This window comes from Polyodon spathula, chromosome 35, assembly GCF_017654505.1.
Source record: "Polyodon spathula isolate WHYD16114869_AA chromosome 35, ASM1765450v1, whole genome shotgun sequence".
Taxonomy (NCBI): domain Eukaryota; kingdom Metazoa; phylum Chordata; class Actinopteri; order Acipenseriformes; family Polyodontidae; genus Polyodon; species Polyodon spathula.
The window spans coordinates 2,046,055-2,069,613 of record NC_054568.1 but is presented as its reverse complement, the minus strand read 5'-3'; the positions used below and the strand labels follow the sequence as shown (position 1 = coordinate 2,069,613).

At 40.0% G+C, this 23,559-nt stretch overlaps 1 protein-coding gene across 1 annotated transcript; it reads left to right on the top strand.

The window, feature by feature from the left end:
* Positions 1–1,729: 1,729 nt before the first annotated feature.
* Positions 1,730–22,692, top strand: LOC121303731 (tetratricopeptide repeat protein 9A-like). Its single transcript, XM_041234510.1, has 3 exons — positions 1,730–2,409; positions 19,273–19,455; positions 20,667–22,692. Exons 1-3 carry the CDS (start codon positions 1,965–1,967, stop codon positions 20,759–20,761), a joined length of 723 nt encoding a protein of 240 aa, XP_041090444.1. The 5' UTR covers positions 1,730–1,964; the 3' UTR covers positions 20,762–22,692.
* Positions 22,693–23,559: the final 867 nt, after the last annotated feature.

The following is a 23,559-nucleotide window of genomic DNA, read 5'->3' as shown; positions in this document are numbered from 1 at the left end:
AGCTGACCAAAGTAGCAAGTTGGTGCACCTGTTTCGCTCGGCTGTCGACAGCTCAGCTGAACAGTTGGAGAAGTACATCAGTGACACTGAGAGTGGGCAGCCCGCCATTAAGTTCCTGAAATGCGTAAGGGGTTTCAACCCCAGAAGAGTTCCTGTAATGTCTCATGTCAAGGAGGATTACACTTCAATCCCTGGCTGCAGTGACCTTCCAGAAGAGGAATTTGCTTCGTACACCGGGAAGGTTGCACCCGACGCGATCCAGAGCGCTGAAGAGTCAAGGGAAATTGACATCGCCATGTTTTGGCCAGCAACATCCGACAGACTCCAGAATATAAAAACATTAGCTTTTAGATACATCAGTGCTGTAACGAACACAGCTGAATGCTGAGCGCAGCAACTCGCTGTACAATCTTATTTTCTTTGATGGGAGGCGTTCTTTTGCGGAGGACAAACTAAAAGAGCTGGTTTTCCTTTATTTCAAACTCGCAATTTAAAAAGACAACATAAAATCATGTAGTTCTGTCTTTGATGCTATATTTTATTTTTAGCTGTGGTAGTATATAAAATCAGTAAATAACGAAATAAAATGTGTAGTTCCACCCACTACATCCGAAACACAAACTGTATAATTGTTGGCTTAGTTTGAGGATAAAACAAATGTGATTATATATATATCAGAGAATATATATAATATATACAATTGTATATTATACAATTATAAAGCACAGCTGTGCCGACATAGAATGTCTTGTTTAATATACATTTTATGTTCAGAATATTTCATTAATGAGTCATCGACCCACTTCACTTGATTAGCACTCAATTAAAGGTATGATGGACACTCAGATTCCAATAGTCATACTGAATCATGCAGCCCGTGTAGTATCTTACATAACTGAGCATGTAGTTTTGTGTTGCCCTATAAAAAAACCAAAAACAACCCCAGCTTGAGTTTAATATACGTATATGCATTTCATATTTGGTTATCTGGCAATGATTGTGCTGTTTTTAGCATTAACCTGTTGGAATAGGCCGATGTCATCAGTCCTTTATATACAGTGCACATTTGCCCCACTGTGAAGAACGTTCACAGCACAACCAACTCGTGAATCAAATTGCAGATCACGTACAGATACCCTCATCAGCAAACTGTAACACTGCGCTATCTCCACTAAACTTTGGCCCTGGACCTTGGAAAAAATGTAAAGCACCAGCAATATGTAACCAGCACTTTGTGTACATGGGCTATCCCTGTGAATAATGTGCTATGCAATTGGGAAACCTGCATGTTCCTGTAGCGCGTGTGTTTATGTAGCAGCAAATTTAAAATAATCATGAAAAATGGCATTGTTAAAAAGGAATGTAAAATGTGACGTGTTAGTTAAATGTGTTGAAACAAATAGCGTTGATATTACAATACATATTTCAGCGATAGGAGAGGAATCTAGACTGGCGTTTGCAATGTTCTGGGTCAGAGAGAATTGAAATGTTCTGTAGTAGAATTGTGTTTAACAGCGGAACCATGTGCTACACGATTTCAAAAGTTCAACAACAACGTGCAGGTAGGCCGGTTAAATACCCTATACAAATTTAATTATATTCTCCCTCTTCCCCTACCACACACACACACACACACACACACACACAGTAAAGGTTTTGTAATGCCGTGTTCTCTGTATTGTATTGTGCGATGCAGTATTAGGTACCCACAATGCAGTGCGATGCAGGAGCCAGCATTGTGTCGCTGTCCGTGGTGCTGATGTGAGTATAGCTGCGAGTTGGCTTGTACTGCTGGTGCTGGAGGAGTGAGCGACAGAGCCACATCGCATCTATCCTCCTTAACAAGGGAGAAGCAGAAAGCACAGCCAACAGAACGGGAGAAGGGGGAGCTGCCGCGCTGATTGCTTTTGTTGTTTGTTTGCTTTTGTTTCTTGGAGGGAGAAAGGGGGTGTCTCGCATCCTTTATGCACAGTACATTGTTCCAGCTCATTCAGAGAAAACAGGCATTTGAGTTTAGAAAGCATGGCCTGCCGCTGCCAGTGAAAGGCATGGAAGCGAAACAGCATACCATAAAGAGCCTTAAAAGCTACCCGGAGGCTGGGGGCAGGAGCCTGGCCGCGGCCGCGGGTGGGGACAGCTTCCGTGCCAAAGCAGAGCTGGAAATGGAGTCCAAAATCGAAAAGGCGGTCGAGTTTAAGGTGGAGGGCAACCGCTGCTACAAGGAGAAAAAATTTCGGGAGGCGATTGGGAAGTACCACCGGGCTCTGCTGCAGCTCAAAGGGGTGCACGCCGGGGAAGGGACGACGGGATCCGATGTGAATCTGCTCAGCAAAGCCAACAACAAGCTGACCGAGGATCAGCAGAGGCTGGTTGAAAGTACGGAGATGGAGTGTTATGACAGCTTGACTGGTAAGGGACGGTCCGGATTCCACTCACTGTTCACGGTTGTAGTGTGGTCCGTGTCGCTGCCACACCGTTATTCGCTCGTCTTTATTGTATTTTGAGGTCAATTAAACCCACAACACCAGCAACGTCTGGCTGCAGAAAAAAAAGCACGGTCATGATAGCAACGAAAAAACCATAGTGGTGTAATTACAATGCAATTACAATTCAAAAACAACAAGGGAGTTCTAGTTGGTTCCACTGTTTATTTCGCCCCTTGGCAATTATGTTGCAGTGGATTTAATTTTCCTTCCCGGCAATTATTTGTACGGTGTTACATGTTCATATTGATTGAAATTGGTTTACATTTTAAATCAAAGAATTAAAAAAAGGAGTAAAGGACAAACGTTGTACATTTGGTTTATCGAAAACACGTCTTTTGAACTGATTTGTTTGTTTGTTATTTATCGTTCGGCGCAAGTGTTTGTCAGGTGTAACTTAAATCTAAAATAGTCTTTGTTTACTTACCTGTTCTGAAACACATCTGTCATCACTCATGAGACAGATTTGAACCCACATCTTTCGAGTTAAATAGCAGAAAAACTATACAGCGAACCCCAAACCTACCTTTAAAAACACACAGACCTCCCAGAATCTGTTTGTTTTTCTTTCTGTTATATATGATGTGGTTTGTTTTGCTTTGTCTGTGCATGGTGAGTAAGGCTAGTTCCTATGCTCTGTGCTCGGATCTCTCTCTCTGTGATTCTCGGTGCCATTCGCACTAACCTGCATGCTGTATCGAGGTTACCCAAGCTAGATTCAAGGCTATTCAAGCTAGATTCTTACCCAGCCCTGAGGTGAAAGGACAACGACCCACCTACCCGTCTTTGTGTTTCAAATGTTAGGTGTCTTACGACAGATGTGTTGTGGTTGCTGTATGTTTAGTTTTTTTTATTGAGCTAATAAATAAATAAATAATAATAAAAAAAATCTAATTATAACTGAATAACCCACGAATTAAATCCAGTAGGATCTGCATAACAAACACACACAGTAAACGGTGTGTACGCGTTTTATTTTAATTTTAACAGCTGCCTTTTAATTGGGAAGCATGTTTAAATTACGAGTCTAATAAAATTGTGTTAAAAATCCCACGTGAGGAATTGTGTCAGGTAAGTTACGTTTGTTTACGTCAAAGGCAACATCCCACATCCCTGTTTTGTTTTGTTAGTCAGTTGGCACATATAGCCCTTTGATTATAGGACGAGCTGCTGACAGAGAAAATACATTGTTTCCAACGCTGTTTTGCGAGCTCGTTGAAAAGAGAAGTCTCCTGAACAGCTGATCGTACCATTTCACAGAACTGCAATTCTCTGACGGAATTTATAGCCTAAATACCAGGACAAGCTTTGGCGCCCACCCTGTGCGTTTATTCTAACTGGCTAGCCTACAGCAAGCCAGCCAGACTCACACTTATAATTATAATTCAACAAATTAGTTATGTCACGAGTATGTAATCAGCAAGAAAGCAAAACGATTTTCTGTGATGGTGTAAAGATGGGGCAGCAACAGTGAGACACAAGAGTACTGCTAAAGAAGGACTCTACCCTAACGGGTCAGAACGCTACACTGAAAATGTGTGACATTGAAATGTAGATTTGTTTTTATGCTAAAATTTTAAAAACATATATTGGTGTTTATTTTAAGTTTGTGAATATAGAATACACAAAAAACACAAGTGTTACCAAAAAAAAAAAAATCGTGTAAAGTATATAAATAATAAAAAATGTTTATGATCCGTTGAATTTCATTTTTAACCATTTGGTTTACATTGTAGTAGATACGATAGTTTTTTTTTTTTTTTAAATTAAGGATTCTATTTCTGCTAACAATAAAAGAAAATCACATTTTAAGAGTTTCTGGTATATAAAAAAGATCTATCCAACTTGCAGATATTGAAGTTGGATAATGATCTTTTTATTTTTTTTTAAAAAAGAATAATTGCTTATATCACGTAACAATTTGATACATTATTTTATCTGTGTTACAATTACAAAGGCGGCACAGGTTGAAATGAAATGAAATAATGAAATTTAAAATATTGATTAGATTTAATAATATCGATAACATTTGATATCAACGTTTCATTTTGTTAAATCAAACATTCTATTGAATATTTTATATGTAGTTTCATTTTTCAGAGAGCTATAATTATTTTATTTTCAAAATGCCTTTCTTTCCAATGTCCTTTAAATGATAAAGTGTTTTGGAACACAGTGTAACAAACAGGCTTTTAAGACACAAGCCAAAAGTAACTGATTTAAGAAACAGATAATTAAAGACTGAATTACTTTGAATAATGGGACCAATAGTTCGTGGGTAAGTGTGTCTTTATCTTCAGTAACTTCTGCAATGGCAAAACAAACCTGCAGAGCAATACAATACGTGACATCAATGTGGAAGGAAATCAGTATCTCTTCCACTATTATTCAATAGAATGCGTACAGTAACAGAAAAGGCCAGCAACAGCCTAGGTAAACGTATCATTCTTCATTTGCGTTTATATGTTATGTCTTTTCATTGTGCCACTTCTCTCTGTACCCTTTATTTTTCTTTTTCTGTTTTATTTTCCCTTTTTATAAGAAATGTTTGAACATCTTTAATGTATTATTTTTTTATTTTGTTTAATTTAATTTAATTTAATTTAATGCTTTGAATAAAAGCGTCTGCTAAATAATAATAATAATAATAATAATAATAATAAATAATAATAATAATAATAATAATAATAATAATCGGCGCTAAGCTTCAGGACGAGAGGTCCCGAATTCGCGTCCCAAATCCGTCTGTGAGAAACAAAACATTTACTATACGTTATATCAAACAGCGTCAGCCTCTTTTATAAATACGGATACAGAAATTGAACTCGTTTTGTCATCTGCTGAATTCCTATTCACTTAAGCTGAATGTTTTTCTCCCTCCGTTGAGTATTACGTCATTATTTGTCTTTTCTGGAACAACTGGGACCCTATTTCTCGAAGGGTAATAAGGGAAAAACAAACGCTACTCGCGTTAGTGCAAGATACAGCGATGCCATTCCCATTCTCTCAATTGCGATTTGTTAAAAAAAAAACCCCACTAAGATCGGCAAAATAGTTGTGCAGGTTGTGAAGGTGTAGTAAACCTCAGAGAAGAGAATGAACCAGCCCCTTCGAAAAGTTTACTACAGTACCCTGCGATAATAGCACAGCACAGTGTAGCAAAGCACAGAGAAGATAATGAACCAGCCCCTTCTAAAAGATTACACGTGGTATCCCCCGGTAAAAGCACAGCACAGTGTAGTAAAGATGAGTAAATTACAGTAAGCAGATAATAATAATAATAATAATAATAATAATAATAATAATAATAATAATAATAATAATAATAATAATAATGTATCTGGTATAGCGAGTGCTCTTCTGCTGTGTTTGGAATGACTCTGGAGCAGAACAGACCAGAAGGGTGTTCACCTTTAAGTTCAGTCTCTGTGAAAGTGTGATTTTTGTAGAGAGAGGTTCTGTTTACTAGCACCCAGTTGGCACAGTGAATGGCATTGCTTTCCTCAGGAGACAGCAAGATGCACAGATGAATACCCATAATGAACACAAAAATAAATTACTGGTAATGAGCTCAATGAGAATGATAAAGAACAACCATAACGATATGATACTGGTACGATATGAAATATTAATACAATGCAGTGGTGTATATAATAATTGACAGTATTCATTACATTATGTATTATTATTACATAGGAATGGTTGCTAAAAATATAACTGACTTAATTAAAAAAGGAAAGGGCAACTATCCAAGTCCCAATTAAGGTGTGATTGCCCACAGCTGTCCTGTAGATCCTCTTCTTCCTTTAAAGGCAGGTTGGTTTCAAACAAACAAGCAATAATCCTAGAAGTGCAAACAACAGTCTCTGCGTGGCAGGGCAGAAGCCCTACTGCTGTACATAGTGTGTGTGTGGGAATGTAAGGTTGGCACGGATGAGGTTAAATCCATCCCTGCCAACAATCACAGGTGTGGCCGTTCTCCAATTAGCCACGTGTATATAAGGAAGGAGAAATCCTTTGTCTGTTGGAGGGAATTTGGTGACCTGTGTTTTTGAGCTGTAGTGGAGGTGAATACCCAGCCTACCTAATATTGTTTTGTTTGAATCTTTATTTTGGCCATTGTGCCTCTTTATTTGTTCCAGTGTTTTGTTTGTTGGTTACTGGCAACAGCTCTTCACTGCGGTTTTCTTGTCTCCGAGTCTCTAGGGGGCGCTCAGGATAGAGTCACGACCCAAGCTGTTACTGGCAGGAAGACTCAGAGACAATAACGCTCCAGTGAAGAGCTGTTGCACAGATTTAATTCACAAAACAACAGACAAAACACTGGAACAAATAAACAATAAAGGAAAGCCATGGCAATCAATAATCGATTCATCAATTAGATGTTGCATGGCTTATATGGTATGTATCCATTTAGTATAAAATTAAACATCAGTAGCTACTACTATATAAAAATAAAAATGGCACCTCTAGCGTCAAGCTACCATTTAACAAAAGCCACATTTTTCAGTGCAGAATATTGAAAGAGTTCTGAATTCTATTTAGGTCAAGTTGCTGTTTTCAATCAATTATTCAATGATTCAATGAACTCCCCTGGGCTGTGCTGGCCATATCTCCAGATTGCCTATTGAAATGTGAAATGTTTCCTCCTGGCTCCTGGGCTACAATGTATTCTGCTTATAACAGGCTTTGCTCTGACAGGGCACACAATGGATACTGGGAAAATGTGAAGAGAAGACGAGAGCAGAAAGGTTACTGGCAATGCAGATGGCATGAACATGAGCACATTTAAGAATCAGAAGAGGCCATTGGCCCCATCAGTGCTTGTCTGGTTCCTAGTATTGCTTGATCTCCAAATGTGGTCAGGTTGGGTCGTAAAAAATCTTGATGATTCAGCCTCAACAATATAGCTAGGTAACCCATTCCCCTCACCACTCTCTGTGCCTCCTACTCTCTGTCTCTCCCCTTTCTCTGCCGTATACCTGCAGATCAATTTAAGCACCTTGCAGGGTTGGCGCATTGAATCAGTTCTCCCTCAGTGGCCCTCCACCCTATTAGAACAGAAGAACATTTACGAACGAGAGGAGGCCCATCGAAGCTTGGCTGGTTCCTAGTAATCGATTGATCCAAGTGTTTATGTCTCAACAACGTGATTTGGTAGTGCATTCCTTACACTCACCACTATCTGTGAGAAGAAGTGTCTCCTTTCCTCTGTTCTAAGTCTATCTGCAACTGTGTCCTCTGGTCCTGGTTTCTGTGCTACGCTTAAAGTATTGATTTGGGATGACTATGTCAACTCCTTTTAAGATTTTAAATCTTCAGTCATGTCCCCCAGATTCTGTGTAGCTCATTTCTCTGAGGCCTGGAGTCTGGTTGCTGTCTGTTTTACTCTCTCCAGCAAACCTGTATTGCACATTCATGTTCCAGGTGTGACTCTGTTTTTCAATGTTAATTAAGTGATCATTTGTTATTTTATTATTTTATACCTATTTATTATTATCATTTTATCATCTTTTTTTTTTTTACTAATTCCTAAACTATTAAAACCAAAAACTGTAGTATATGGTGAACTACTGGAACAATCATCTGATTGGTTAGAAAGGTTGAGATGCTGTAAAATCAATAAAGAGGAAGTTCAAATTTAATTTACTTTGTTTATTTTTTTTTCTGTTTCCTGTGAGTGCTGTTTTCAAAACAGACTTGTATAATGAATGGAAATGCATGAAAGTTAAGATTTCTGGATTCTTTTAAGATGCTACTTTAAGGGGGCTTGTCTCTACCAAAATGAGTTTGCTGGTCAATAGAAAACCCCACCTGGATTCAGGGAGGCTCAGATCAGAATTGAGAGCTCACAGAGTTACTGAACAAAGCTATTTCATAAATCTTACCTGTTGTGCACTTGTAGTCATTATATACTTTAGGACTCAAATGTGCAAACTTGTATTTTTATTTTGAAATGACACCAGGTACTACTGTAGGAAAAGAAAGATCTCAGTTTGCCTGCCTTGTCTTCCAGGAAGTCTGCTTCACTTCCTGGATCATGTCACCTCCTCAGTGTCTACAGGGTCAAGCATCTTACTGGCTGCAAAGCATGTCAGTCATTGGAGGAAGCAGCTGGTTGGTTAATGACATGAAAGAAAGCCCTGTACTCTCCAGGTGCTATGAACAGAGATTTCTTTAAACTAAACATCTGAGACCTACAGCGTACAGTGAATGGATGTGCATGGCATTGACCTGCCATGGACTAGGGTTGATGAGCGCTGTTCATGTCTTCCACTGACCTCATCAATAGAACCAGGCTGATGAAGCAGAACCCCAGCCCTGCCCTCTGTGTGGAGGCTGTGTGCTGATCTTTGACTGTGCAGGAGACACTAACCCGGATCACACACACACATAGTGATGCAGCAGCAAACACATGCTCATTAACACCAGCAACAGCGCAACCCCAGCGTGAGCCATCAGACTGAAATGGAGATTAGACAAAGGGGCATTCAGAACAGAAAATAGGAGGCACTTTTTTACACAGAGAATTGTGAGGGTCTGGAACCAACTCCCCAGCAATGTTGTTGAAGATGACACCCTGGGATCCTTCAAGAAGCTGCTTGATGAGATTCTGGGATCAGTAAGCTACTAACGACCAAATGAGCAAGATGGGCCGAATGGCCTCCTCTTGTTTGTAAACTTTCTTATGCTCTCATGTTCTTAAGGAATTCCACAAAACTTTAGGAAAAAATTGCTCACCAGAGATTATAAAACATACTGCATGGGGCAGTGTGTGAAATGAGAATTGAATGCCCACCCTTAGTTTGCTGTAGCATCCCACTCCTGTTTGAATGAGATAGTTTGTACCAGATGGCTTTTATCAGATGAAAACTAGTTGAGATCAGCTTGTTCCGCACAGCACCCTGTACAACATTCTCTATTTAATAAGTGTTGAGAGACCTAGCATCCAATAACTTGGTGTGATTCAAATCCAATGACAGAATGACCGGGTGAGTCACACGGTTCCAAATTATGAGGGGCTGCTGAGCGGATGCACAGCTTGATTCAAGGAAAGTCATTTTACGAATTCAGCTCTTACTTTTGGGTATAAACGTGCTTTTATTCCCATACATTGGACTTAGTAATATAAACCCTGCATGTGCTTTTTCCACTCATAAGGATGGCTATAAACATCCCAGTTGACCCTGTCACAGCTGTAGAGGTTAACAATGTTAGGCAGTTGTGTGGTGGACCAGTTGCTATGACTTTAGTGGCTCACATCTATAGGGAACTTCTGCATACAACGTTGAGGCTGACATCATCTGATAAGGGCTGTGCCAGCCCTGTGCATGTGCAGGTTGAGGAGGGAGCTGGATTGGTGACGTGGTGATTCTCTGTGCCAGCCCTGTGCATGTGCAGGTTGAGGAGGGAGGGATGGAGACATGGTGATTCTCTGTGCCAGCCCTGTGCATGTGCAGGTTGAGGAGGGAGGGATGGAGACGTGGTGATTCTCTGTGCCAGCCCTGTGCATGTGCAGGTTGAGGAGGGAGGGATGGAGACGTGGTGATTCTCTATGTCAGCCCTGTGCATGTGCAGGTTGAGGAGGGAGGGATGGAGATGTGGTGATTCTCTGTGCCAGCCCTGTGCATGTGCAGGTTGAGGAGGGAGGGATGGAGATGTGGTGATTCTCTGTGCCAGCCCTGTGCATGTGCAGGTTGAGGAGGGAGGGATGGAGACGTGGTGATTCTCTGTGCCAGCCCTGTGCATGTGCAGGTTGAGGAGGGAGGGATGGAGATGTGGTGATTCTCTGTGCCAGCCCTGTGCATGTGCAGGTTGAGGAGGGAGCTGGATTGGAGACGTGGTGATTCTCTGCACAGCTGGTGACAGCCTGAGAGAGCCAGCTCCCAGGGCTAGAGTGAGTGCTTGGCTGCTCATCTCTCTTCTAATTGGCACTGCTTTTTATTTTTCTGTTTCCACAAGCATGGCTAGGTTTACACAATTTCACATTGCTATTTATATAGCAATTATAGGGATTGTGTGCACACATGCTACCTGTCACAATGCACTGTGATAACAGCAAGGTGTTATTGGTTCACGCTTTTGTGGTTTCCCTTACCCAATGCTCTTCAGTGACAATGCAGACAGGACAGTGGAAACAGTAATGGCTCTATTCTTGGGTGCAATGGCAGATACAATTGAAATTAAATATATGGATCACTGATACATACATGCAATATATTTCTAGATATATTTTTTTTATAAGTTTTCTTGTAAAGATACAACATACACATTTGTATTTCCTAATATATTTATTTGAAATAAAAATGTATTATATATATATATATATATATATATATATATATATATATATATATATATATATATATATATATATATATATAATTATATATATATATGAATATGATATGTGGTATTACCAAGTTTTATGGTTCAAAATAGGCCTAAATTAATAATTTATTAATCAGTTTTCCAGATCTGTTCAGAACTGTACGCTTGACATGCAAATACATGAAAAGACCCCAATATCTCCAGAATGGAATCCTCTCAAATTTCACCTCGAAGGTCCAGGAATATGAAATAATGTGTAACAGAAAAACGACTGCACAATATCCCCTTCGCCAGGGATTTCAACCAGTGCAGGGCATAACAGTGATGTACAATAACAGCACGGATTATTACACACGTAAGGATATATTAAAACATGATGGCATCCCTTAAATGTGAGTATTTCATATGGTCGGATTCTAAAAGGTCCAGCGTTTATAAATAATGTGCCTACCTGTATTCATGGCAAAACTGCATTCAAACCACCGCCCAGATGATTCTTTTATCTCAGCGTTTTCACAGCCTGCCTTTTCACAGGCTGTGTCTGCCTTTTCTTGTCAAATTGCAGCAGGGCTACTTTGCCAGTTTTCCTGTTGCATTTGGTTTATTTCTAGTGAGTGCTGTGAAGACCCACGTCTTCTGATTTCACACTGCAGATTCTATTGAGAGCGTCTTGTCAACAGGTAGAGCTAGAAGCAACAGTATGCTAGCTATACCCTTCCCAGATAATCTTCAACAGCAGACAGGGGCACAGCAATGGCAGTGATTCTGTATCAAGGAGTAGTGGTAGCACTAGGTTAGCTACAATGGGATGAGGTTGCCACTGGTACAATGGTACCACAGTATGTAAACTATACACTTCCCAAATGATCTTCAATGGCTATGCAGACAGTAGCAGTGTGGTTCTGTACAAAGGGGCAATGGTAGCATAAGTATAGGGCAGCTGCAATGGGATGAGGCTGCTATTGGAAGACTGGTTTCTGAATGGGCTAGTATAACAGGAACACTGGATTATGTGTTATTAACCCAACTGTGTTGACTTTTCTGATACCACTCATATAGATCTTAAACTTCTTACCTTTCTTCATACTAGGAGTAGACAAACATTTTGGCTAAAGCCTTCATCAGGATAACACAACTATACTCTATATACTATAGTATATCATAGAATACTACAGTCAGTATAGAGTATAAATCAAAGAAGGTTCTGATGGGGTTATACACTGGTGAGACCACACTTTTCATTGTATAAGTGGGATTTACCATGCATGAAAGAATTTGTTACCCACTAACATATCTATTTTCAAAACATAATAGAGTAATATTACTTTTAAGTAAGTCATTTTACATTGCCTTTAAACTGTCTTACTGTCATGTCAGAATTCAGTCTCCAACCACCAAATTAGTATGTATTTCGGGTGCAGAAAGAACAGAGCAAGAGGAAGGGGAGACTCACAAAACAGAAAGAAAGCAGGAAGAATATTTCACAAAAGCCCAGCTGCACATTTTGTTGGACGAGGAAGCAAAAAAAACAGATGCTATTAGGAAAGAACAGCAGTAAAGCTGGATAAAATGTGAACAGGAATAACTGAAACGATTAATGCCCTGGCACAGAAGTAAGCACAGTAGCTAAAATTCAAGGCGCATTTAATTATCTAAAGTGCTTTAAACTATTAAAATGGACTGATTTGCACACTGATAAAAAAATGTCAGTGTACAACAATATGACACAGGTATCACTAAAGTTAACAGTAGCCTCCTATATTATTATGATTGATACCTACATACTGCATCGGGTAACTAATTGTACTATAAGCTCTGAAAAACTAAAAAGACACATTATTATGTTTTACAAGAAGCCATGTGCCTCAGAGCTCTCTGTAGTTAATGCAGATAATTCCTCTGCTGCAATATGAGCATATCACGGCATGGCCCTGGGTCGTTTTCTGAAACATTGGTAATTAAATCTTCCACATCACAGATCATTGGCACTGTAATGCAATGCATCTTGTTCCTATTTCAATGCATGACTTCAGCATTAGTTGGGTAGAAAGGCTATATGAGTCCAGTCAGCAGCGCCAGGGTTGCTGGTTATTTGGAAACGTGTCACCTGGGTTTGTTGCTGCTCCTCCTCGTGGTTGGGAAGTAACTGAAATCTGAGGGTCTTTTGAAGAACCTTTCAATAACGTCAGTTTTGGAAAGTGGTGACTGTGATAAACCGTGCCGATCTCTCTGAGTACCTATGTGTCTAACAGGGCTGCAGTGGGTTTGGAACGGACTGGGGCATCGCTCTGCTGCTGTCTTTGTGGTGGGGTGGTGGTTTATTACCCCAGTCAACACTGTCGGTTTTTATTTTTTATTGATAGACACTTTTCCTGGATCCCAGCTGCAACTTCCATTCATCCATAGTGCATAGCCTAATATTAACCACACCTATATGATATGAATAACTTATTTATATTGTATCACAGCTGTTGGTCCCGTTCATTGTAGTGTGCACTTTATACTGGGACTGCATTAGTTCTGGCTGTGCAGGAATCAAGGTTGGGTTTAAGAAGCTCATTACGTGTTGACAATCTTTAGTTTACTTTAATTACTCAAAAAACACACTTACTGTATTCAATAGTAAGCACCATTGCGTTCTGCTGAAAAAAACAAACATAATGCGTTCAATTCCGGTCTCCACATTACCAAGAGGATATTGAGGATATTTCCTAGCAGAAAGTCTAGCTAAGAGCAACCAGACAAGTCTGGCATAAAGGATTGAGCTACAAGGAACGTTTGAAGGTTATTCAAGAACAAACAAGACTTGATTAAAGTCTTTGAAATCTTAAAAGAAGGATCAGAGAACACAGTTGGAAATTACAGGAGAAAGGGTAGGAGATGCTTCTTTGTACAGTGATGGGTGAGAATGGGTAACCCAGGCATGTTGTTCATTCTGACTAATCAAGATCCTTTAAGACCTGATCAGTCAGCTTGATCAACTGGACAACCACTGGACCTCTCGTTGTATTAAATGCAGTAGACAGATAGATAGATGCCTGTTACAGTGTGGAAACGGTGGGTGAGCGTTCCAGATATACAGTACGAAGCACGGCAGGCAGCAAAAAAAACCCAAATATTTCTCTGTTAAAATGAAACTCAATGCGGTGAACAGAGTAAGAAATGGTGAATCTCAAGCAACAGTTTCAAAAGATAGAAATGTCGCAGAATCTGCATCACGCGGATGGCTAAAAGACAAAGAAAAAGTAAGAGGTTTTCTTGATAAGATTGACTCTAAAGAGTGCTGCTGTAGGAAAAATAATGCTGCTGTGTGAATGCGCTGCTGTGAGATTGCAAGAGTGTTGTTTTTGGTGTGGCCCAGGCTGACAGGGACCGGGAATAACCATCCCAATAAACCGTGGCTGCAAATTGTGTGGGTCTCCTTCCTTCATACAACATTAATTTGGCTTGTGGGCATTGTAAATCATTTCAGGAACGAAAATACCAATATTTGTTATAAGTGAAACACAAATAATGCAGTTGGGGACCCCGACAACTGCATTATAACAGGGTAGCACAGTATATATACAGATAGATAGATAGATAGATAGATAGATAGATAGATAGATAGATAGATAGATAGATGTACTGTACAGAACGTCTAGAAAAGGCTGCAATGACATTAGCTTCTAAAAACAAGGGTTTGCATAACCAAGTCAGTGCTGAGGTCCCCAGTGCAATGCCTGCTTTACTCACTAAATCTGAAAGCTAATCAGCAATGACTCATACTTTTCTGGGCTAGAGAAAGAGAGAGAGAGAGCGCCATGGGTAAAACAAAGCCATATATTACAGCTCAATTAACCTGCATGCCTCACACTCAAATTCTCACGCTGTTAGACTGCTGAGCTCTTAACAGTTAATCATTTCAATTGTTTTCTAAGGAACCATTCCACCTCTTTATAGAATCATCTTTAGGAGTCAGACAACAAGCTTGTTTGAAGCTGATCTGTACACATGAGGATTTATGAGTGAGACAGGCCATTCTGCCCATAGGTGCTTGTTGGGCTCTTAGTAGCTGGATCTTTAAGGATGGTTCCATATCAACAACATGGCTAGACCCATTCCATACCCTCATATACTGCCTTGTATTCCCATGGATTGCAAACTGAGGAATAGCCTTTCAAGTGGCACTTTGTCAAAGGTTTTTTGGAAGTCCAGGTATATGATGTCAGAGGCTCTTTCTGTGTCCATCATTGCAGTTTGTCAGACAGGAACACCCCTTTTCTGAATCTCCTATGATGCCGCTGCTGCATAGACTCTCCTCAGTGCTCTGTGATTTGATATGATCTGGAGGTGAGGCTGATGGGTCTGTGGTTTCCTGGTCCTGCCTTTATTTTGTTGTTGTGTTTCTGTGAGGTTTCTCTTTGATGGATTCCCCCAGGTCCATTCCTCTAGGGGGCTCTTGTATATCGCGCTCACATGCACTTATAACACAGCAGCTTGTAAAGGAAGGGATAACACAGGACAGGGTGTGCGTTGTGTTGCATTGATAATTAGCTTCCAGGCAGCTTTTAAAACACTCAGTGTGGAAGTTAATTGTCACTTATAGGTACTCAGTAAAAGAGAGAGGAGGGAGGCTGTTCTTGTTTGGCAATCAACACATTAATAAGCAGGTGTGTTTTGATTAATTAATACCTGCACAGTATTTCTTAAAGGTAATTACTCTGGAACTATGAGTACACCTCTACTTTTTCAGGAGGGGTGTAATTAGAGGTGCACCACACTACTAGCGGTTTTTATACTGTCCTCATTCGACATGGTGACTTATATTGGCCTCATTCCAGAAAATCCACCTGGCTCAGGCGTAGTGTTCTGCAAAGGTCAAATATGCAGGTGACTTTAATAAACATGCCAAATATTTAGGAGTACAGTCCCATTAATAATCAACCTATGGATATTAAACTGACTGTCTGCTTTGGTGGCACTGCAATCTATATTGTGGGTTCTGTAATCATGTATTTAGTTGGAAACAGATATTTCTACACAGTAGAATGTGTTACAGCAAAGCCAGCCACACAAGGTAGGCAAGTGTGAAATGAGCTCTGCCTGCAGCAAAACAGTCCTTGATTGATGTTCACGACTCTGAACGAGAGAATGCTTCTTTCTGTGGAGTTGGATTTCCAGTATTCTGACATTTTCCACACTCAGCACATTATAAACTGGCTCTGTGGAGAGGCAGTCCCAGGCTTGTCAGAGATGTCAAGCCAAATCCCTAGATGTATTGTATTCCTGATGCGAATGCACCACATGGCAGCCCAGCGATGACCTCTGTTGATTTACAGGGTGCGTGATTGTATCAACCAGAACTCCAAACACTCAATCAAACACAGTGTCTCCCCTGGTAAAGACATGTGGTGTGCAGGGTGAGTCCTACATTCAGGGGAACGCAGCGTTTCAATGCCCAGTGAGCTCAAGCAGAGACCTGCATGGCTAGCCTTTGTCCTCCAGGGATCGTTAGGTCACTGAAATCCACTGACCTGTGCTAAGGGAATTATTGGGCATTATAGATTGGGGAGAAAACTGGTAAAAATAATACATATTGCTTTCATGTTATTTCTATTTTGTGGAGCAATTAAGTCAAACTTCCAGACAGGATACGTATTCCATTGTGTAAACATTCTGTTAATATAATAAGCTTTTATTTTGAAGCATGTCTCTCCTGAATGTTAAATACACTGTAAAAGGAACTCTGATGCTACTTTCAGATTAGTATTCTGTATTTAAAAGCCTCTTAAACTGGAAATGCGTTGTACTTTATTTGCAGTGTCTTTTTTTTAAACCAGTGTTAAATAGCTGCTGATTTGTTTAGTTTGAAATTACCAGCGTGTCTTTCGTTTTGATTTACATTTGAATGTCCTTGCCAGCTTCTGTAATGGTGTTGATCTAATCATGCATCTCCTTGTTCGTGTTTCGATATTCGCACAGGGAAAATGAACCTCAAGTAGCAGGCAACACGGAAAGCTACAGTGATAGAAACCAATTAAAAAAAAATGTAGCTAACAAAATTAAATATAAATATGCCATGTACATCAGTTCACTGTGTAGGTCTCAAATGTGCATCATGCAAAGAAACACATGTCTTACATGATATAACTAATATTACACTGGGCTAAAGAAATATTTGTTTGCAAGCCTTGTTCTCAGATTGTCCTGCACTTTCTGAATCATTTCACCTGTAGAGTGAAACTCTCCCCACCCCTTGAGGGCCTTCTTTCTGTCAGTAACCAAACAGCTGCTTCCCTTAATGACTGATATGCTTTGCAGCCAATAAGATATTGTGATTCCTAAGGGGGAATGACAAGAAAACTAAGAACTTTCTTTCACCTAATGAGGTATCAGATGTCATGTTTTAAAAGGAAACTACATGTTTGCGGTAATGTGTGTTTCTTTCAAAACTGCACAATGGAATAATTGGTGCTAATTGGGAACAGCCACATTCTCACATGTTTTTGGCAGGGACAGGAATTAACCCCATCCCTGCCAACCACCACCAACACACACACAAACACCACACTATTTACAGAATTTACAGCTCTGTCATATGTACATTTCTGATCTATCTAGTGAATGGAAGAGCACTACAGGTAAGATTTATGAAAGTATTTTGTTATCTACAATCTTTTTAAAAACCACCAAAACCCAGTGAATAAGGAGCACCATGCACAGCCAGGATGGCAATGTCATAAGCGAGTCTGAAAGGTGTTTAAATTAGTCTGGAAGACATATTATACTTCAATGAGAACTGCATGCTCTTCCTCTGTATTTCGCTGACACATTAGACAGGGTGCGCCATGCTTTGCCTTTGCAATCCAATTAGGCAACAGTGTGCATCTGCAAGATGTGTTAGTAGCTACAAGCAGCTGTAGTTGAATCTAATGGGAGAGAACAAGAGTGATGACTTTGTAATAGGATCAGTCTGCTTTGTAATGACCCTGTAAGGGTCTCCTATTAGGTAACGGATTCGGGAGGTTCTGTCAAGTGATATGTTCATTTTCTACAGTCCTGAAGTTGAAGGAATGGCTTCTATATTAATGGCATCATTGGCCACCATCCAATTTGGGATTATTGCTTTTTTAAAAATTGGTTGTCCTCTGAAAACATTCAGATACATGGTTAGCTCCCATCAATCATTATAAAAGTTTACAATATTACAATAGTGTATTAACGCTAGTGAAAGCAATGCCTAGGTAAGCACGGTAAAGCATAGAGGAGTAGAGGAAAGCATATTAATAAATACGGCAAACCATGGTAAACTATATTAAATTTATAGTATAACCCTGGGAAAAATACAAAATTACATTGATATATTTATACATGCTATTTTGAATACTGGATTTTGATACGTTACTGCTAATCTATGAATGTGCTGAAAATGTATTGTTCTGCAAGTACTGTAAATACTACTTAGGGTTGCAGTCTTTTAAGATAGAAAGAAAAGGGTTTAAACATCCACTATCACACTTGAGTCTTCATAAAGTACTGTTCATGCATTCACTTTCAGTTATGAACAATCTCACCTTAGCTGTTTCGCTGTTCCCTCGGTTTCCCATTTCAGAAAGTCCGGCCTTCTGCTCGGTTACCTGACTAAATATATTTTTGGGTCCCGGAAACAAACTCCAGCCATCAAAGTTCTACTTAAAAATATCCCGACTTGTTGAGTCAGGTTTATCTGCTCACTGCAACAGAAGTATCCTGTCATTGAAATACTGTCACCTTGTCAGTAGAGGAGAACCACACTCAGGTTAGCTTTTTCCAGACTAAACGTTTACAAAAAAGAGTGAAATGTTACTATATTTAATATTTTTGCCACCATGATATACAGCTATTGCCAAAAGTTATGCATCGCCCTACAGTATGTGGGAAGTTAGAAAATAAACCCTTTTATGTTTAATTGTTCATTTAAAAACATACCACAAAGCTTTGGGATAGATGGCAGATGCCAGACAGAGTTCATAATGCCAAAAAAGTACTGAAAGTTATTTCAAGTGCTCTGGGAAGACAGAAAACAGCACAGCAAGGTCCAATACATCTTAAAGGTATTGGTATAACTGATATGGATGTGATTCTTATTTCATCACTAAATTCCAATAGGGCTACACATGCAGATTAATAGAATAACACATTTCAGTACAGAGTACAGAATACATTTGCAAGAATATCCATAATACTTCAAATACATGATATACAGTAAAAAAAAAGCATAATACATTAAATACAGTGGAGAATGCACAATACATGATAGCAGCATAATGCATGAAATAGTAACAGTGACACAGCAGCTAATAACAGATATGAGGTTCACTGCGAGGTCAGAGTTTAAAACAATGTATTCTCTCCCCTCTCTTATTGATATTTGTTCAATATGCAGCATTAATGTACATGGTGTGTAGAGTTCCTCTCTCTGCTTTCTCCTCCCCAGCATGTTTACTGCAGTCGGAGCTGGTGAACTATGAGCGCGTGAAGGAGTACTGTCTGAAGGTCCTGGGAAAACAGAAAGATAACTTCAAAGCCACGTACCGAGCAGGCATTGCCTTCTACCACCTGGGAGACTACGACAACGCCCTGCTCTACCTGAAAGAAGCAAAGAGACGAGAGCCCACGGGTAAGATTGAGGCCTGACCGATACCAGCACAGCCTCATACAGAACAGCACACTGACACTGTGCAGCCTGATCAACACCAGCACAGCCTCATACAGAGCAACACACAACTCAGAATTATGTCTTACCTCCAAGTTCACCTAGTACATTATATTATAAACATGTCCCTCTAGAGGCTCATACAACAGCAATAAATCTGTGTTTTAGTCTGTACACAGAAGTCCTATGCATTTAATGGCACACTAATGCTTCATTTGGTATATATCTCAAAGAGTACAGTACTAATCCAAGGAGGTTATAATGAGGTTGTATAATGCACTGGTGAGACCACATTTAGAGGGCTGTGTCCAATTCTGGTCACCACATTACCAATGGGGCATTGTAGCCCTGGAGAGAGTCTAATAAAGAACAACCAGACTAACCCCAGGGTTTACAGGACTGAGCTACAAAGATAGTCTGAAAGAACTCAATCTATTTAGCCAGGAACAAAGAAGAATCAGCAGCGACTTGGTTCCAATTTTAAAAGGAGTTGACAAAGTGAGCCCTAACCAATAGGTTAAGGGCAGCATAGAAACCAGGACTAGGGAACACAGTTGAGATGCTCTTCTTCACACAGAGAGTGGTGAGTGAATGGAATGGGCTGTCTAGTCATGTTGTTGAAGGAGACTCTTCTTCACACAGAGTGGTGAGGGGATGGAATGGGCTGCCTAGTCATGTTGTTGAAGGAGACTCTTCTTCACACAGAGAGTGGTGAGGGGATGGAATGGGTTGCCTAGTCATGTTATTGAAGAAGACTCTTCTTCACACAGAGAGTGGTGAGGGGATGGAATGGGCTGCCTAGTCATGTTGTTGAAGGAGACTCTTCTTCACACAGATAGTGGTGAGGGGATGGAATGGGCTGTCTAGTCATGTTGTTGAAGGAGACTCTTCTTCACACAAAGATTGGTGAGTGAATGGAATAGGCTGCCTAGTCATGTTGTTGAGGCAGAACCATTGGGAACGTTCAACCATTTGCCAAGATTTTGGATCAATCAGCAACTAGGTACCGGACTAGCTTAGATGGATCAAATGGCCTCATTCATAGATTTCATTCTTATGTTTTATGCTTAAGAATCCAGACAGCACAAAGAATACACCAGCTATGATAACTCTGATACTCCATATCTGCTCTTTAAGACGTCTCCCTCCCTTTGCTTCTTCTGTTTTCTCCGCAGATACGAATGTGTTGCGATACATCCAGTTGACAGAGATGAAGATGAACAAGTGTAACCAGAGGGAGAGAGAGTGCAGTAAAGAAGCACTGGGCTAGCTGCCAGACCCAAAACCCATGACTTCCAGACTGTTTCGCTGTTTTTGCGAGGACTCTGGCACATGACCTCATGTTGCTACAGCCATGGGGGGAAAGTCAGGACCCTCTTCTTGGCAGATCAGCGAAACTTTCACAACAGGAGCCAAAAAAACAAAACTAAATAAAGGAACACCGCATCCCATTATACAAATCATGTATGTTGCTTTTTTTATTTTTTAAACTAGACCGCTTATCAACTGGGGCACCTTGGGACAAATGCAATAGATGTCTGTACTCTAGGAATAAGTCAAGTAATGTTATATTGCTAGTGCACTAAGATTTTCAAATAGCAATTTATATAGTTGTCTGGTGTTAGCGAATAGTGTATCTTTCTATAGTTCAAAATGCAAGATGGAAAGCAATTAGGCGAACTGATGTGGGCTAAATGGGTTTTATTTTCCTCGCCCTTTATTAATAAGCTTAAAATTGTCATTTCTTTGGGGCTAAGTGGTGCAAACTGCAAGCTAATTCATTGTCCTCTCAAGCCTTTTATCAGAACTTCAGATTCCAATGTTTTTCACGTTTTTGCTACAAACAGAGCTTGCACATGACATCCATAACCGCCAGCCGCTGCAGGTAGTTTCAAGAGCGCGCTGCCTAGGACTGGACTGACTTCCTCACTCCATTCAAACCATATGACAAAAATGACCTTTCAAGCTGGTTCCACCTACTCACTCTTTTTATATGTAGCACAGGTTGAGCCAGCAGAGTTGAAGGGTTGAATTGAATGAGGAAGGCAGTTCAGTGCTGGCCAGCCCCCCCCCCCTCCCAGACAAGCTGAAAGCAAGGGCAACATGAGGGAAGACAGATATTGAGAACCGTGATATTAACTCAATACTGGAGCATCAGAACCACTCTCACTGATTGCAAACTTCATAAAAAGAAGTGACAGGCAGCACAAATAACTCAAATACTCTAGAAGCTGCGTTAGCTTGTGTATGATACTGCTAAGCTAATTTACTGCATAAGGTATTCTAACAGATTTAAAACCAGTTTTAGTTTAGTTTCCCACATTTATCTTAGGAATACTCTTGAAATAAGTCCAAGTGGTGCTGATAATAGAAGGAGACGCTGTGTTAGTGATGCATAACAGATTTAAAATGTATTTGAATTGTTACCCATCGTGTCTAAGCAGCCAGTGTTCTGCACTTTAGGGATCTTTAAGACTTTCAAAATCACCATTGCTGATGTTTATTTTTTCTGGTAAAATGCAGAACAAAGAACAGTTTAAAACGGTTTACTCTATGATGTACTGTTTGGCCAGCACAGGGTTCTTCAATAATGTCAATATTTAAGTTGAAAACAGTGCAAAACATTTTGCATGAATCATGAATCACCTGTATATTTTTATCCTGCTTCAAAGTGATATATTTAATTCAATGTGGATGTTTGCCCTCCTCTGTTTTAACGTTGTAATTGAATATGGATGTCTGCCCTCCTCATCTGAACTTTGTCTGTAATTCAATGTGGATGTATGCCCTTCTCAGACTGTCAGCCCCAGTTTGTGAGACGGTCTTGTCTTCTATTCAACAGCAGTAGTTGTCTGGCTGTCAGAGTCTCTCAGCAATAGCTGCCTCTAACAAGGCTGGGGCTGACCTCTTTTTGTGCGATGTGCAGGGTGAGTCTACTGATTGTCTTATTCAGACTGCTGGCGTTTGCACCCTGGACAGTTCTTTGCAGTCAGTTAACCATACAAATGAGCTGTCTCTGTGACAGTAATAGCACTTCCTGAATGAAACATTTTAGGAGAGTATCGTTCGAGTGCAAACACACATGGCAGTTGCGTGCATGAGGTGTCTTTTTGTATTGTGCCTATTTGGCAAACTATGTGAAGTGACCCACACTAAGAGAAGCCCTTTGATTTTCAATAAAAACTGCTATACTCCAGCTTTTACTGCCTGATGAATAGCTTGGTATTTATCTCATATATACACAATATTCTGTCTTGCCATTATTTAACAAGGTTGCACCCATTTCCCTTTTTTCAATTTTGAAATAAACTGAATAAAACCCAATAAAATGAAGAGGGCCTTAACCCAACACACAAAGTACTGTATTCACATAGTGCTTTAAAATGGGATTGCAGCTAACTGAACCACTCATATCATTTCCATGCCATTTCACCTATAACCCTTATAAAAGTAAAAAACATAGCAAAGTGTAACAATGAAAGCATGGTAACACACAGGTGAGCATGGTAAAACCTAGAGCGGACTACTATAACAAGATTACCATGCAAGTGTGCTGTGGTAGACTTTTACAAGGGAAATTTCAAATGTGCAGTTTTAAAAAGAACATACATGTATTTTCATATTGATGCACGCTCTCTTGTGCTGCACTGGTGTAACATGACCTCTATTTCCAGGCTTTCTGATAGTCTTGCAGTTTCTTAGTCATTTTCTTTCCTGTCGGTAACCAATCCGCTGTTTCCTTTAATGACTGACATGCTTTGAGCCAATCGGACTCTTTGCTCCCAAAGACACTGACCTAGGAAATGAAGCTGTAACAGATTTCCTGGAAAGCAAGGCAAGCATACTGTGAACTTTCTTTTACTGTTGTGTGTTTATTTAAAAACTGACAATCTGAGAGTGGTGTAATGAACGGATAGCACAGGTTATGTTTGCAATTCTTTGTTAGCTGCAACACCTTTTAAGGTAATGCCTGACTGGAAGTTTGAAGGATTTTGTTCTCCTTATTCACATCCTTCCTGTGTTCAAGATAATAGGATCACACTTCCTGAGCCCACAAAGGTTCCAATG

Excerpts from the sequence above, each read along its gene's own strand:
- LOC121303731 (XM_041234510.1), top strand. The coding sequence starts at position 1,965 with ATGCACAGTACATTGTTCCAGCTCATTCAGAGAAAACAGGCATTTGAG. Across the intron at positions 2,410-19,272 it reads GTGTTATGACAGCTTGACTG|CATGTTTACTGCAGTCGGAG; the intron begins GTAAGGGACGGT and ends TCTCCTCCCCAG. Across the intron at positions 19,456-20,666 it reads AAAGAGACGAGAGCCCACGG|ATACGAATGTGTTGCGATAC; the intron begins GTAAGATTGAGG and ends TTTTCTCCGCAG.